At 36.8% G+C, this 17,755-nt stretch overlaps 1 protein-coding gene across 1 annotated transcript in view; it reads left to right on the forward strand.

Moving 5' to 3' along the window:
• Positions 1-17,755, forward strand: part of RYR3 (ryanodine receptor 3) — a 579,223-nt gene that overhangs the window by 470,304 nt on the left and 91,164 nt on the right. The window contains exons 66-67 of the mRNA XM_027869916.1: positions 1,968-2,288; positions 4,977-5,217. Of these exons, the coding sequence (XP_027725717.1) occupies positions 1,968-2,288; positions 4,977-5,217 (562 nt within the window). The remainder of the gene's footprint in view (positions 1-1,967; positions 2,289-4,976; positions 5,218-17,755) is intronic.

A 17,755-nucleotide genomic window follows, 5' to 3' on the forward strand; every position in this document is an offset into this window, starting at 1 on the left:
TGGAATCCATATAGAAATGGCCCTGGAACAAGCAACTATCCTATGGGCAAACTGGATGGCAGGGAAAATATATACTTAAGCTTATTCCCACATGATTGTGATTTCTTCTACTAGGTCTCTATATTTTGAAAGCTTTTTCATTACACATAGCTTGAAGGTATTGAGTACCTGATAGAGTGACATCTATTCACACTTTTCAGGTTTATGGACCATTGTTCCATCTGGGCAATTATGGGTAACATTTCAGTCTTTTCTCAGATGAACATTAGCCTGGAATTAACATTAGAATAAATGCCCCTCATTTACTGCCTCAAGCAGTCAAAATTAAATATGAGAAGTTAAGTCATTGTTTTTTCCTTGGTCAAAATGCTAAATTTATCCACCTAAGTGCCATCCGAGGGTACTAATACAGCCATCAACAATCTCCCTGACAGTGTTCTCAGGACATAAAGCTCTTTTTTCTTTACATATCCTACCTAGAGTGACTTAGAGAAATACATGCGCCTACAAAATGGACCTAATCCTGTATAGTTGACAAAATCTACAAGCTCATATCTTCTCTCAGAATGTCTTTTGATATCTCCTGTCTTTGATTACTTGGCTTCTTAAGGAAGGATAATAGCATTCTCTGGCTGAAAGGGATTTCAAAATCTCTCTGGTTCTTAGCCTTGTGTTTCATCAAGACCAACCCTAATCTATCATAGTCTAATGTGGATCTACCCTTAAAAGATTTCCAGGAAAAGAGATTCCACTGCCTCCCTCAATCTCTTATCCTAATATCTGACAATTATCCTTGATCCTGTGTCTAAATGAAATGTCATCTACTTTCCATTTCCCCTTGTTCAGTACTTAGGAAAAAATGGAAATCTTTCTTTCTTAAATAATATTTCTTCAGATAGTGGATTATTGAAGGAAAATCTTAACATAGGTTAGCCCTACCCATAGATAATAGTGAAATATACAAACTCTTAGTTTGCTTATATATTCGTTTCATTTATTGATTTTCCTATGCTGTGTACTTTGAAATAAGAACTCTAAATTATTTCTAAAATTCAATAGTATTAAAAATACTACCATTTATAGTACAAAGCAAAACTGACAGACAAAAGGGTGTCAGTAACACTGATGGAGAAATAGGTTCATAGTATTTAAAAGTAGAAGGGACTTTAGAACCTATATAGCCCAATTCTTTCTCCTCTTTTCCACCTAAACACGCTCACACACACGCACACTCACACATTCACTCACATGGAAACTAAGGATCATAAAAATCAAATCCCTTATGGTCAGTACAGAAATCTCTCAGTGGTTTTTGATACCAGATCCATGACAACAGACATGTTGACTTAAATTTTTTCCCTTCATTTTTCTCCTATCTTCCTTGAAGTGAGGGTGCTAAGGAGTGATAAGATGGAAAAATAAGAAAAACAAGAATCCAGGTTAATATGAATGATGACTGTAGTGTAATATTTCTTCCTCATCCTCAGATTTTTAGCTCTTTAAATAATACATTTAATCTATTTAATTCTAAAATGAAATATAAGAAGATATGCCTAAAGGACCATAAGCCAGATTTCTGTAATTTTTTACTTTTAATTTTCATTTGGATTTAAAGCTGTAATGTTAATAAAGGGAATGGTAAGGCAGAAACTACACGAAGCATCCTAGAAATAGAAATGGCTTTTGTGAACTTATCATTCAAGTTCTATTCACACCCTCATTTTTACATTTGTGAAACCAAGCTCAGAGAGGTTAAGATTTACCTGAAGTCACACAACTAGTAAGTGGCAGAATTAGGACTTGTACAGGTCTTCTGACTCCAGATGTAGTGTTTTTTCTACCATACTGCTCTTTGGAGGCATTGATGTTTAATAAGACAAGGAGTGTTCAGGTAGTGGGAAAGATATTTCTAACCAATCATCTTTCCTAAATCCTGTTCCTTTATTCCCCCATACTTTCTTGGTCAGTTCTAGGGATGCCTGATACAGTAGAAGAGATGTGCCCAGACATTCCACAGCTGGAGGGACTGATGAAGGAAATCAATGATCTGGCTGAGTCAGGAGCCAGATATACAGAGATGCCCCATGTCATTGAAGTGATCTTACCCATGCTCTGTAATTACCTATCTTACTGGTGGGAACGAGGGCCTGAGAATCTACCCCCCAGTGCAGAACCGTGCTGTACCCTAGTTACCTCTGAACATCTCAGCATCATTCTTGGAAATATCCTGAAAATCATCAACAACAACCTAGGCATCGATGAAGCCTCCTGGATGAAGCGCATTGCAGGTACCTAAGGCACTAGATGTTTTAGACAACCTGGGGTTTGGGATCTGTTTCTCACTCTTTTTCTAACACCCTGAATATTGTAGAGAAAACTTCTTTTCATCCCTAGACCTTCCTTATATATGTATTAAATAGTAAATAGAGAATCATTGTTCTCTAAGAGCCACCATAAGTTCACCAAGAATGGAATGTCAAATGTGAAAGATTACTGAAACACTGTAAGCATAGTCTTTTTAGATTTTATAACGATATTTAAAAGTATTTCATTTTATTTCTTTGATAAACATTTTATCACAGTTGATAAACATTAGCTCAATATAGTTAGGTGCAGTTGTAGCTAGATAATTGAATAACTGGACCCAAAAAGCATATTTGTCAAATTAGAGTCACGTCTTTTTAGTGGCCTGATAACTAGTCTCTGTCCTTGGGCTTTTCCTGTTCCACATTTTTTGTAGTGACTTGAAGACAGAGATGGCATATCTGGTAGCACAGATAGCACAAATCTGGTAAAGATAGCTAGCATGTTAGATAACAGAATTTGATTTCCAAATCTTTGACAGGATTAATAATAGCCTCAACTAATTGGATTAATTTGGTATTTACAAATGCAATTTCCTGCACTTAGGTAAAGAAATCTGTATAATCTTAGAATAGGGTAGACCTCATTTAATAGTAGTTAATATCAAAAAAGAATTTTAGTTGACTCCAAGTTTAATAGGAGTGTGACCTAGTTGCTTTTAAAAAAAAAAAAAACCCTACTGCAGTCTTGGTCTATATTAATACAAGTGTAAAATCTAAAACAGAGGAAGTAAGAGTTGTATTTTGCTCTTTTCTGACTGGGCAACATTTGGAATGTTGTGCTCATTTCTAGGTACCATATTTTAAAAAGGACATTGATGGAATATAACTTTTCCAGGGGAAGATAGGGTGAAGTTGGAAGGGGTCCATATATTGTGTCATATGACAACTAATTTAAAAATCTAAAACTATGTAGGCTGAATAATAGAAGACTTAGGGGGAGGCAAGGACTGTCTTTTGCCTCTTTTTGTATCCCCAGCATTTAGCACAGAGCCTGGCACATAGGAGACATTCAGTAAATATTGACTGATTAATTAGACTGGCTGGAAATTTTAGTGGAAAGGAGTCCTGTTTATGTATGCTTATATATAAGAAACTACTGGGAAGGAGTGCCTTTTATTTAGTTATGATAACCTTACCCATGTATATTATTTCCAAATTTATACTTCTTTCTTATGTAAATTCCAGAAAACACATCTTATGATCTGAGTTTGTGGCTATAAAAATTTAAAAAAAAGAGGAACAGACAAAAAAATATTTAGGGGCTTACACTATGTATAAGATATTGTACTAGGCACTATAGAGCTATGGTTAATGAAATGAACACTTCTTTTTTACCTACTCAAACTAAAGTGATATTTACTCTGAGGCAGTTGGATAAAGTGCTGTTGTAAAAGCAGTTGCATCTGAATAGAACTAGTCATTTTTCCTTCTAAAAAAAAATCAGTGCAAGTATACAAAGGTCAGGTAATGTAACATCAAGGGCATAGATATGAATATCACCGAAGGTATAGACAATTTTAGTGATTTAGGACCAAGTAAGTAAATAAGGTCCATTAAAATTATGTCATAAAATCACTCATGTTAGGTATAATTGTTCTGATCATAAACCCAAAATTGATCTGGTTTCTTCCTATGATAAGAAGCATTTAAAATCTGGGTCAGTCACATCCCTTGGAAGAGGTTCACCCTTTGACAAATTTCATTAACCAATTCCTTTAACCTTCCTTTTCTGAGAATGACTTTTGGATGAATGACAGAAATGGTAAAAAGAGAGAATTATGCTAGTGTGATAAAATATGCTTCTTTTTAAATGGTCTGAATCTAAGTATACTCCAAAGTCAAGACTTGAAAGTGAAGAATCAGTTGTTGAAGCCCTGGATTGTTGGTTTGTTTTTTTCTCTACTCTAATTCCAATATTTATTGCGAATTTGAATCAATGAGATATCTGCCATTACAGAGATGGGCAGGGAGTATTGAGTTGATTATCTTTGAAGTAACCTAAAAAAAAAAAAATTAGGTCAATCCTGATTTTTGATACTATGCCTTAAGCACTCACAATGCAATCATTTTCTGCTACACTATCCTGACCTCCCTCTCCGTTGCAGTCATTTCTCCCATTCTAGTTTATCTCCCATCTCCCAAATATCTCTTCAACAACCTCCTCCCCTCACTCTGCACCCATCTCTCAAGTTCCCAGAGATGTGTGTTTTTTAAGGATAACTTTTGTAGCAAACAACTAGAAAATGAGGGATATAGAAGTTTAATATGAGGTTCCCTGCCCTCAAGAAACTTACAGGATAATTAAAAAGATGTAACAACATAGATAAATCATTAGCCAACAGCTCCCTACAGTATGTAAGTATTAATTTATGTGTAAGTATTCATTTATTCATATAGTAAATATAGTAATTCAAAGCAGAGAAAAACCATTGAGGCCTAAAGTGCCAGAGATATAACAGTAGAATATTTCTCATATACTGGCCCACTATATACTAACACATGATACAGGACTACAAAAGGCTGAAAGAAAGAATATTATTCTGTGGTTATTACATTCAATGTAAATGCAGTTATAATATATTGAGGCAAGCTTTGTGTTTCCAAATGCAGTGTATGCCCAGCCTATCATAAGCAAAGCCAGAGCTGACCTGCTTAAAAGTCACTTCATCCCAACTCTGGAAAAACTAAAGAAGAAGGCAGTGAAGATTGTATTGGAAGAGGAGCAGCTTAAAGCAGACAGCAAAGGTGATACCCAAGAAGCTGAACTCCTCATTCTGGATGAGTTTGCTGTCCTCTGCAGGGATCTCTATGCATTCTACCCTATGTTAATCCGTTATGTTGATAATAACAGGTGAGAGATCAGAAAATTCATCTACTCTGAGCAAAGGGCTGCTGTAGTGGTTATGTTGGATGTCAGTTATGTCACTAACAAAGTCAAGAGCAGAGTTTTGAGCAAGATGAAAGGGGCACAAATGACCATTACCATTTGCAAGCCATGTATGACTTCTGGATGAGGGTACCACCTTCTCAGAAGTCTTTAGAGTAATTGATTCCACCAATGCCACCCGTATTCTTCTGAGAAGTTGGTAGTAATGATAGAAAATTTCCCATCACTTGAAGTGTTTAAGAAGGGATTTATATGTTGGTTGGCAGAATGGCTTAAGGTCCCCTGTAATTCTAGGTTTCTAAGTCATAAACAATATCTAAATTAAGCTTCCTTCTCTCATGCAAAGAGCCTTCCAACATATACACCTTCTTAAACTTAAGGATCAGAAATGCTAAGTGCAGGAATAACATTTCTTTCAGAGCTTTTCTGAGCTGTAGTCATGGCTAGTTTATAAACTTCTTTCAATTTATCTATATCCTTTCAATCTTCTCAGCCTCCAAAGCATGTCAATAAATAGGCATAGGAGTTTGTCAAACATCAACCAGTATAGTTTAAAGCTTGTGGCATCATTCCTAATCATATGCATGTACTAGAAATGTCATGTGTTAATTCACCTCAATTTTTTTTATCCTTGGAGACAGTAACATAGAGTTCTAGACTTTTTGATAAATTACAAAACCAACATTTCACTGAGTAATTTGATCACAAAGTTTTTCCTGTGGTCAGAATGAATATTCAAGCAGGGGAACCCGTTTTTCAAAGAAATATTTCTTTCACAACACTTTAATAATTGTGAAAGCTTTCTGGTTCCTGCTTGTGTATTCTTGTGCATACCTGGTTAAATGACCAATCACTTCTAAGATACGGTTTATGTTTTTACTATCTTCTTCCAAAGATGAAGTCAGTGAACACAAGTTATAAAACTTTTTTGTTATTTATATTCTCCACATATGCTAGATGAGTTTGGAGCACTTCAACACCAGCCATGGTGTTGAATACCATGTCGAACAATAAATCTCCTTCTAAGGAATGGAGTTTGGATCATTTAGATTTACTTCTTTGCTTTTTTACTTGTATCAGTTCTCAGAATCCTTTATTAACCATTTGCCCTCACTATCAGTCATCCAAGGATAAATGATACAAGGAGAATTAGTTCCATGAAACAAGCTTGTATGCCTACCAAAAAAAGTAAATAATAGGCTCATGACAATGTGATTGCCACTTGCAAGAAAGTGCAATGCCACCATCAACAGTGTATATGCTCCTACCATGACGAACACTGATGAGGTCAAAGAAAAATTTTATGAAGACCTGGAGACCCTCATCATCAATGTGCCAAAAAAAGACAGGCTTAATATTCTGGATCACTTTAATGCCAGAGTAGGCACAGACGTTGTTCAAATGCCAAAAGTACATTGGCCTAACAAGACTATTTACAGAGAACTCCCACAAGGCAAGTACTCATATGGAGGTCAGAAGAAGCAATACAAGGACACTTTCAAGGTTCTCTGAAGAATTTTAGAATTGGTTGGGAGACATGGGACACATTGGCACAGGACCACCCAGCATGGAATGCCCACAACAAAGAAAGTGCAGTACTCCATGAGCAAAGCAGAATTTCAGTAGCTTAAAAGAAATGTGAGATACACAAATTTAAAGATAGCTCCACTCCAAATTTAGAGATATCTTCATTCTATTATTTGTGTACAACCTGTGGTAGAGGCTTCCAAGTTTGTATGGGTCTGATCAGCCACAGTCAGACACACTGTACCTTGACCCCAATATAGTGATGTCATTTTGATTCTCTTCAAGAATGAAGGACAACAACCAAGGACAGAGTTGGGAATCCTGTTATTGAGAAACCTGTGAGACATGAGCCATACCTAGGTTCATAGGATCAAAGATTCAAAGATGCAAAGGGCTTTAAAGACCATCTGGTCCAATACCCTCATTTTATAAATGCAGAGTTAAGACCTAAGGATATTAAATGACTTGCCTAAGGCCACAAAAGTAGTAAGTGGAAGAGCTATGATCCAAAACCAGGTTCTCTGGCTCTAAAACCAGCACTCTTTCCACTGTACCACACTGCCACCTGAGCTTTATTTTAGATATTTCACCAGAGTAAAATTTTGGGGTTCATGAACCAAAGAAATAAGATGATTCCCTTTAGGAATCAGCTCCCAAGATCAGACCTGGTACCACATGAGCCCTATGTCCTTGGGAACTCTGGGCCACAGACCACATAAGAAATAGTATACTACTAATTAGAGCCATCCAAACATGGAATAAACTTCCTTAAGAGAGTGTAGATTCCTTGACCCTTAAGGTCTTCAACCAATGGCTATTTGTCAGGTGTACTGCAGATAAGATTTTCGTTTGAATCTTGTTGGATTATATGGTCTCTGAGTTCCCTTCCAGTTCTTGAATTTTCATGATTCTGTATCATTGGAATATGTACCCATAATGATGACATCACAGATCCATCTAAGTCATCTTATTTTTTTTCTCTCACTAAATGCCACCCTGCATCTTATCACAAATGTCATATTGAGTCAGACTCAATCCATATCCTTAAAGTGGCACTAAATGATGGTTTGTAGATCTTCCTGGTAGCTTAGACATTAGAAGTTATAGATATATCAAGTATTTGTGATTTCAATGGTGTGGGTTGCTTAGATTGCAAATCTTAAATATTTTACTATCTGGTCTTTGTGGCTGGGTGTTATTGAAAAATCTATCATTTTGTAACAAAACTATTGCTGAGTCTCATTTGGTCCTCAGATAACATACCTACATTCTCTCACCAGACCTATACTCAAATCCTTTTCAGCTTGGTAGGACCTGCCAGAACTATACCTCATTTATATAACCTTTAAGAACCTAAGTTCATCTCTACACCAAGATAACGTATCAGAGGAGACTTTTAGTGAAGGTGATGGAAGTTCTCTTAATAACATATTATGGATTTAGATTTAATCAAACACATGTATAATTTTAGCCTAGAGTAAGTATCTTTGGAAGTAATGAAATAGTATTTTTAGTTCATATCTTCTTGGCTTCAAGGGGAGGCCTCTGGTTCTATTATCCCAGAATTTAGTGAACTAATCCAGATTTATTTATATTCATCTATAGTTGACAGATCATCAGCAAACATTAGGAACTGGGCAGAAATGAAAAGGGTTATTTAGCCTCCTCATGATTTCCCCCTTCTCGGTCCCCTAACTCCAGGGTTTCTTTTTATCTTTCCCTACTGGATTCATGGTAGCATAAGAATAAAGCAATCAGAAATCTTCAGACTAGAAAGATGAAAATAGAGAAGTGATATAATTAACATCCATAAAATCCTGAAGAGCATAGTTAGGAAGAAGAAGCCCTTTCCCAAAATCTTGAAATAGCGGAACTAGAGTCTCTCCCTATATCTCCCCTCTCCCAACCCTTGACCCTTGAGGTAGTTTAGAACAAGTATAAGGAAATAAATATTTTATATGCTACAAATAATGAAGTTATTAACCCATTACCCCTAAGAGTTATAACAGATTGAAAGTACCAGTTTGAGAAGAAATGAGATAAACTTTGGATGAGTGTACCACGAGGAGCTATTAAGTGAATATAGAAATGAATGGACTATCTCTAATTTTGTAAAGTCAACATTCCTCCCACAAACTATATTTTTGTGACATTGTCAGTCTAGATAAATATGATTGGCATTTCTTATGTGAAGCCAATTGTATAAAGTAGTCTATTTAAATAATTGTGAATAAAATTCACACCGTGTTTAGGATATAAAGAGGAACACCTTAAATTTTTAAAAAAGTACAAATACCTAATTAAATGATTCATGCCTAAACACAGGGAAACAGAATCTTTTTCTCCAAAGAAATACTACCTTGAAATTTCAGTAATTTCAATTACATAATTGTATTACAAGTTTAGCAAAGATTTTGTCAGACTTGGGGTAATAAAACAAACATAAGATAAGGTATGGTTGCTCCTAGAATAGTTCTGTAATTGAATTGTGTTATTATTAATGATCAAGACCTGGAACAGAGTATGTTCTACTTATGGGACATTTGACAGTAGCTAAAAATGGCAATGTCAGAGAGTCTTTGATATCATCATAATTAATTCATTCATCACTATTTAATTTATCTAGTCCTTCCCTACACATTCTAGGAAACACCAGTGATATCACTATAGAACTGTTGATCTTAGTTTCTTTCAGTGCACCTGTACTTCTCCCCACAAATACCTGAATTGTGTGGAGGCATCTATGCAAGACTTATTAAGCCCCTTTGATGGAAATTTGACCTTGGTAAGAATCTAACTCTCAGGGATTTGAACATCAGAGGTTAATTCTACTTAGTGAGTATCTGACTAAGTGGTATACTACTTCTAAGTACATTACAAAAATGAAGCAAAGACAGATAGGTAGGCCTATATCCTCATGAGGAATATAGGCCTATGATGGCCCTGACTACAAATGCATAGACCTAGTTTTCTCTTTTTAGTCATTCAGTACTGTCCCTAGAACCAGACCACTTATCTCTATTTAAATATGGAAAGCTTAAAGTCTTCTTATATCTTAAACGTGGGCATTCTATACTAAATTCTCTCCTTGTCATTCTAGTCTTTGCTTTATATATGATTTCCCTTAGCAATATTATCCACTCCCTCACCTTCAACTTTCATATCTATAAAAATGGCTCCCAAATATTTATTTGTAGCCCCAATCACCAAGTCTTATTCCCACATTTCTAATTCCTTGCTGCTCATTTCCATCTAGCTGTCCCACCAGTACTTAAAAATCATCATATCTAAACTCCATTCATCATCTTCTTTTGACCAGCAATTTAATTTCTTCAAATCAGTTCCTACAGAGCTAGATTTCTGTCTTTCTCTTAGCAATACAACCAATCACCAATGCTTAAAATCTTTAAAGAGTCTTTGCCACCTCATTCTCTATCATCCTCATTATCTCTTTGGTTATGAATCTGGTATGTCAAGAACAATACATGAAGTAGTTTTCCCCAAACAACCTTGTATGACTAATCCAAGAGCTTCACCAACTAACCAGTCAAGAGCACCTAAGCAAGTTTTACTTAACAAAGAAATAAGAATATTCAGGGGAAAAAAATCAAGCAGAAAGAATGCTTGTCTCTTTCCCATTTTAAGGTTATAGCAGTGGATAAGTGACATCCTAAGTAAAATTTGAAATATCTCACTTAATTTATAAAAACACCTCCTGGATTTCTTTGGTTTGGGTGACATTTTTAGTTTTGCTTCATTCCATCTCTAGGGTCTTGATAAATTCATACCTAATAAAGTCCAGAAAACAAGAGTCCCTTCATGACATTGTTGCAAAGAACATTTCCCTTCTAAGGCCCGATATGAATTTAATAATATCTGTTGTCTACACCTTCATTTTGTACTTTTTACTTGTGTTTTTTACTATTAGGTTTAGAGAGAGATAAGGGAAAGAGAGACAGTCTAATAATGATATTTACAGTAACTCACATTTACATAGCACTATAAGATTTGCAAAGGGCTTTACTCACAACTCTGTAAAGTAAGCAGTACAGATGTCCTCATATTCATCTTCTGTTACATTCCTTGCTTCCAGCTTCTATACAAAAATCTGCTACAGAAGTATGATATAGTGATAATGAGGACTTCAATTCTCCAGACATCTGCTGGAGCTCTCTCTTTGTCAAAAGTGGAACAGCTAATCATTTCTTAACATCTCTTAGTGATAACTTCATCCTTAAAATGGTGGCAGAATTAACAGGGAGGATTCTATTCTGGACGTGATTCATACTAACAGGAAGGAACAGGTTACCAGCATGTAAACTATGGTAGTGTTGGGAGAAGTAGCTTCTCCTAGAGTTTATGATAGAAAAGCAAAAATCTGGGCCTAGTATGGCATGTACCCTAGATTTCGGAAAGGCAGATTTCAAAGAGTTTAAAGGAATGATAGATAGGATCACTTGTAGCAAAATGTTTCAGGGGAAATCAGCTCTGAAGGGATTATAGATATTTAAAAATGAAATTATGAAAACACAGAAGGGAACAATTTCAATGAGAAAAGATTTAATTTGAAGAGACTAATGGGGTTACACAGAAAACTCATCAATGTGCTTAGATTTTAAAAATAAATACAGAATTTAGAAACAAGACCAAGATGAATATGACAACATGGCATGGTCCTATAAAAATATTGAGCAATGATAAAGCTCAAAGTAGCTGAGGTTGGTGAGGGAAATAAAGTCCAACAAAAAGGTTTGGTTTTTTTTTAAAAGCTCGATTGGAAGAACAAGGAGAATCAAAGAAGAGATAGAAAGGAGCTGTGCTTGGGATGTCTGGAACAATGATAACTGACAACAAAGAGGTGGCAGAGCTGTTCAAATTTTATTTTGTCCTGTTTTCTCTGCAAAAGAAACTCATTTTGACACTGAAAATAAATGACAAAACTTAGGTAACCAGCAAGGAGTCAATATACTTAAGATAAAATGGGAGATAACCCTCTCAATATTTTTGCATGGAAACATGAAAGTGCCCCTAAAATATTGCCTTATCTAAATGAATAAGAAAATGAGCTGTATCATCCAATATTGTTCCCATTGTTAAAAACTTAATTAATTACCAACCCTCTGCTCCAATACTTCTTAGTGGCCTGTTGTTGACCCCAGGGGGCTCTTAAAGGCTATGCCAGTTGAGCATAAGTAAATCTTTGGATAGACTTTAAGTGCAGAACTGCTGAAGAACTCTGTGTCTGTCATCTAAGAAGAAAACCTAAGTGTAGAAAGCCACCAGGTGATGACTTTTTCAGCAACAACAATTTTAAAAAGACAGACTGCTAAGGCATAGAGGGTTTACAGTATGCATCAGTGGAAGGGAGTACCCATGCCCCAGAAACCATGTGACTATTCCCAGGGTAAGTTAATCAGTCCACTTAGCTGTAGAACTCCCATCCTGGGGCCATGGGCCTAAGTATTCCCATCTGTTTGTTGAATTAGTGTCCAAACTTAATTATCCCATTATATCTACCTGACCTAATGCCAGATCTTGCTATGTATCCCATCTAGCTGTCCATCTGGGCTATCTTGGCATCTGGCCTACACCTTGCATGTATTTACCATCCTAGCCTTTCAGTCCCCCTCATCCACTGCTTTTACCCTCAGCACTGGGCACAGCAATCAAATTAATACTGACACTGCTTTTCTGAAGGATGTGTCAATCAAGTGCTCTATATAGATCAACTCGCCAACCCTGTGACTACTGAAGTTCATCCCCTGAAAACCTGAACGTCTTTCCTTGATACCTGACCCAGTCAGATGTTTGCCCTCATTAGTGATGTGGGGACAAAGAGTGCCCTAGGATTAAAAATAATATTAAGGGTTACTTTCCCAGGCCCCCTGAGGGGGTTTGAGGCTCATTCTGTAGCCCATCCTGTACCTTGAGATCCTAGAACTTGAGAACTTCTCAAGTCCTTTTCCCCTTATCTTGAAATGCCATACAACTTTTACCAAAAGAATTGCTTTTGTGTCCCTTATCCTGTGTTCCCTATCCTGTCATTCATCTTCCTTATCCTGCACCTAATCTTCAATCCCCATAAGAAACCCTAAAAATACATCATCTTCCTGCAGGCTGTATAGTTTTCAGTCTATATAAGCCAGGGTCTTTTTCCATGTGGGAGCCCTTTGTTTAACTCCTTGTTAACCTCAGGCCCCTGAAGCTTTCATGAAATAAAGCTCCCAATGGCTACAAAGAAGGTCTAAGTGAATTCTTTCACACCTGAAACAACTCTCCCAACTCTAAATCTCAACATAAAAAGGTAAGCTCCTTGAGGGCAGGGAGTGTCACTTTTATATTTGCCCACAGTGCTTTGTACATAGTAAATGTTTACAAAATGTTTTTTCATCCATTTATTCAAGATTCTGCCAAAGTTTGGTTTAATGGATTCTTCCATTGTAAAGAGCTTGAAAATCACTTGGTTAGATAATTAAACCACCAACATGACTAGTCCCTTACTCTCATTCCTGGCCACCAATCTTCTCCCACCCTAGAAGAAGCCCACTAGAGTAGCCACTTCTATTTTTTTTTTTTTACCTTTTTTTTTTCTATTTTAGACTTGAATACTAAAACCTAAATACATAATAAGAAAAGAAAAACAACATTATAAATTTAAATATTAAAATGTAAATATAAAATAAGAAAAGAAAAAATGTCATATGCACAGCAGAACGTGAGAGATTTAAAAATATATAGCAATAAATTTCCATTTCAAGAAAGCCTATATATTAAATATTGCATGTTGTGTCAAAAGTTGTCCGTCTTTTCTTTGCTTCCTTGTTCTTTTGTTCTCTGCTATATACTTTTACTTTGTTCTTTTTCCCCCCTTCCTTCCCCCTCATCCTGCAGGCTACAATGAAGTATAGATATATTTATATAAAGATATAGATATATACATATGTATACATATATAAACATATAGTTTCCCTAACAGATTCTACTCCTAATATTTGTTTTTATGTTTGTGTGCAAATCTTACTTCCTATCCTTATGGACTCCTCTACTTCACTTCTCCCTGCTACCTTGCTTACTTAACCTCCCAGGCCTCCAAAGATCCTTATCTTATCCTCCGATTCACATGAATCTAAACTTCCTTTTATATGCCCCTTTGACCATTCCCTCACCCTCCCCTCTAAAGAGCCCTCCCTTATCTTCCCATTCCCATTAATCCAAACACCCTTCTATGTCCCACTTTAACCTATTCCCTCACCCTCCCCTCTAAAGAACCCTCCCTTATCCTCTCGCCCCTCCCTATCCCCTTAGCATTTTATTTCCAAATGTAGAAGACTTTTATACTCTTCTAGATGTATATGTATTGTTCCCTTTTAAACCCATTCCCTATGAAAGCAGGTTTCCAGAACTACTAGCCGTCCTCCCCCATCTAACTCCTCTGTGTCATTTCTTCCTCTTGCACCTCATTTGTATAAGATAATTACTCTTTTTAGTTGTTCCTGAACAGTTTTACTTTTTGAAGTTATGTCATGCTCAGGTCTACCCCAGTCTTTCTTATAAACTACCCAATTACTAATAACAGTCTTAGACATACCTTTTACATTTCCTCATAAAAAAAGGTAAACAGTCTGTCCTTTTTGAGTCCCTTGTAATTAGTCTTTGGTATGTACCTTATATTTCTCTTGACCTTTGTATGTCGAATCTTCTGTTAAGTTCAGGTTGTTTTTGATTTGTTTTGTTTTGTTTTGTTTTGTTTTGTTTAGCAAAGTTCTGAATTCTAACAGTTCATTAAATTTCCATTTTTTTCCTTCAGAATTATGCTTAGCTTCGCTGGGTATGAGATTTTCAGCCAGAAGTCTAGTTCTTTTGATGCGGTCTAAAGGTTAGGGGTCCTGGCCTCCCAAAATCATGATACCCGGGTCCTGCCGAAAGAATTCGACCTAAGCTTTCTTGCAGCCAAAAACAATGTTTATTGAAGATTTGCCATATTAGCTAGACTCTTAAGAAGGCTGAACATCTATGGACTATTGGCTAGATTGTGAAAATCTGAGCATCTTAATGGAGACAAGGTGGACTTTATATACAGAAAGATTGTGAGAGGGATCTAGGAGTGGCCAAGTAGTTTGGGGTGAAGGGAGGAAGGGCTTAAGGAGATCTGGATGGGAGTGGCTAGTAAGCTGGGATGAACAGAACTCCTGGGACCTGGACCTCTTGGCAAAGGGAGAATGGAGCCTAGCTAGGATTAAGGGTGGGAAATGGCTGGGGGCCATAGGGAGGTTAAGACAATGGAGGGAAGATTGGGTGTAGCCACAATGAAAGGTCAATTGATGGGTTTATAGCCGCCAGAGATTTGGCCTTGTGGGAAAGTCCAGGGTTTTTCCTTTCTGGGGTCCAGATCCCAACCCCCATCACTTTTGCTCTTGGATATATAATGTTCTAAGACCTACAGTCTTTTAGTGTTGCCACTGCTAAGTCTTGTGTGATTCTAACTGTGGCACCACCATATGTCAACTGTTTTTTTCTTGTTGCTTGTAATATTTTATCCTTGAGCTGGGGGTTTTGGAACTGACTATAATATTCCTGTGGGTTTTCCTTGTAGAATCTCTTTCAGTTGGTTATCAGTGGATTTTTTCTATTTCTACTTTTCCCTCTTGTTCTAATGCTTCAGGACAATTTTTTTTTTCATTTAAAAGGTTTTAATGAGAGGACAATATAAAAATGATCAGTGTTACAAAGAATTTGATATAATGCTGTGTGCTTCTATGTAGTTCATTTTTCTTTAAGTTGGAGAAGTCTTTAAAACTCCTTCCAAAAATGTGTGACAAATAGCCTTTGGTACAATGTCTCAAGTCATTTTTACTTTGGAACAAGTATAGGGAGAATCTGAATGGTAGAGGAGCAGAATGCTACAGATAATCATTCTTTGCCAGACTGTTAAAAAAAATTACTAATAGAATGTAACATGACATCATTTATTTATTAGTCAAGATTAAAAGGACAATTTTCTTTAATTCTTTCTTATGGTATCAAGATTCTTCTTTTTGTTTTTTTTTTTTTGATAATAGCTTTCAGGTAGTCCTGTTATTATATTTTCTCTTCTTGATCCATTCTCCAGATCAGTTGTTTTTCTTAGGAGATGTTTCACATTCTCTTCTATTTTTTCATTCTTTATATTTTGTTTTCTTATTTCTCGGTCTCTCATAACTTTGCTGGTTTCCCCTTGCCCAATTCTGATTTTCAAGGAGTCATTTTCTTCCTTAAAATTCTGGATCTCCTGTTCTAATTGATTGGCTTTCTTTTCATAATCTCCTTGTTTTTCTTGGATTTTTCTTTTTTTTTTTCTTCCTTTTTTTTTTTTAGTTTTTCCTCAATCTCTCTCATTTGATTTTTAAAATCTTTTTTAAGTTCTTCTATGAATTCTTTTTGGCTAAGTGACCATTTAACATTACTCTTTGGGGTAGAAGAAGGTTTCTTTGCTTCACTATCCTCCTCTGAAGATGAACCCAGGTCTTCTTTATTCCCATAGTAACTCTCTATGGTTGGATTCTTTCTCCTTTCCCTGTGCTTTATTTTATTTATTTATTTTTTTGATAATAGCTTAATTTTTTGTAATCACCTCTAGTCCTAAGGTATGGAGGATGGTGCCTCTGGCCTCAGATTCTCTTTCAGTTCTCCTCTCCGGCCTTGATCCCAAACCAAGACCTCTAAACTCCTGTAAGCTAAGCGCTCACAGCCAACAGCATGCTTCTGCATGTAATGGGAATGTGCTGGTTCCTTCTTACCTGGCCGTGTCTCTGCAGTACAGCTGGGTCTGGCATTCCTTTTCAGTGGATGTTCCCTCAATTTTCTTGGGCTCAGATACCCAACTCCCCTTACTGTCAGGGGCAGTGGGAGTGGGAGGTGGCAAAAGTGCCTGTGGCTGGGGCCACAGCCTCCCAACCTGGCTAAGTTTGCTGGTTAAGCATCCCCTGGCCTGGAAGTGTTTACTCTGCACAGGGACCAAACCTGGTCCCAGGATTTTCCTTCAGATCTTCTCCAGTTGTCCCCCAAGGACCCCTGTTCTGCCCCTTCTCTTACTTATTTTTATCCTCCTCTGTGTTTGCCCTGAGGTGCTGTTTTTTGTGAAGGAAAATCTAGAGAGCTTGGAATTTTCTGACCTACTCCACCATCTTCCCAGAATCCTGTGTCTGTTTTGTCTCTTTTGTGTGCAGGAGAGGCCTTCCTCGTCCAATCCCATTCGAGATCACAAGGAGGATCAGCAAAACACATCTTAACTAAACTTTGAAAGAGTGAGTAGATGAACACTCTGTTAAATGCTTAACACCTGACCTCTAACAAAAATCAATAAGAAGGAAACCAAAGCTCATCACCAATCTCAGGCCTTACTAAATATAGGGAGGTTGAGAAAAACAAGAGAGTGAGGTTGGAGGTGACTTACAGGAGCCAAAAATCAGGAGACACAGGAGATGGGAGTTAATAAAGGATACCTTCATTTAATGATTACATTATCTTAGTGACACCCAGGTTTCTTTAACACAGGGCACATCCTACAGCACATGCAAAAGGCACAGGCTGCTTAATGATTTTAGTCTGTTGACCCAAATGCCCCCAAATAACCTGGGTACCTAGGGACTTAGCTTTGAATCCCAGAGTTTAGGGACCCAAAAGTACATAAAACCTCTTTTGATAGCCAAGAAATGGTGAAGGACTGAATAATCCTTCTGAGAAAAAAAACCCAATAAGAAAGGGATGAAGGAACCTTAGAATTGAAAACTGCTTCAGAAGTTATCCAGTTCAACCCATAGCTAAGCAAAAATTCCTTCATCATCCCCTGATTGGAAGTGATTATCCTTCCTCTGGTGGAATACCTCAGTGGATTAGAAACTCATTACCTCCCAAGTCAGCCAGTTGGACTTATGAAAAGCTGGAATAGTGAGGATGTTTGTACTTAGATTGAGCCAAAAATATGCCTCTCTGCATC

Source organism: Vombatus ursinus, unplaced genomic scaffold (genome assembly GCF_900497805.2).
Source record: "Vombatus ursinus unplaced genomic scaffold, bare-nosed wombat genome assembly UNPS02014794.1, whole genome shotgun sequence".
NCBI classification, from domain to species: Eukaryota; Metazoa; Chordata; class Mammalia; order Diprotodontia; family Vombatidae; genus Vombatus; species Vombatus ursinus.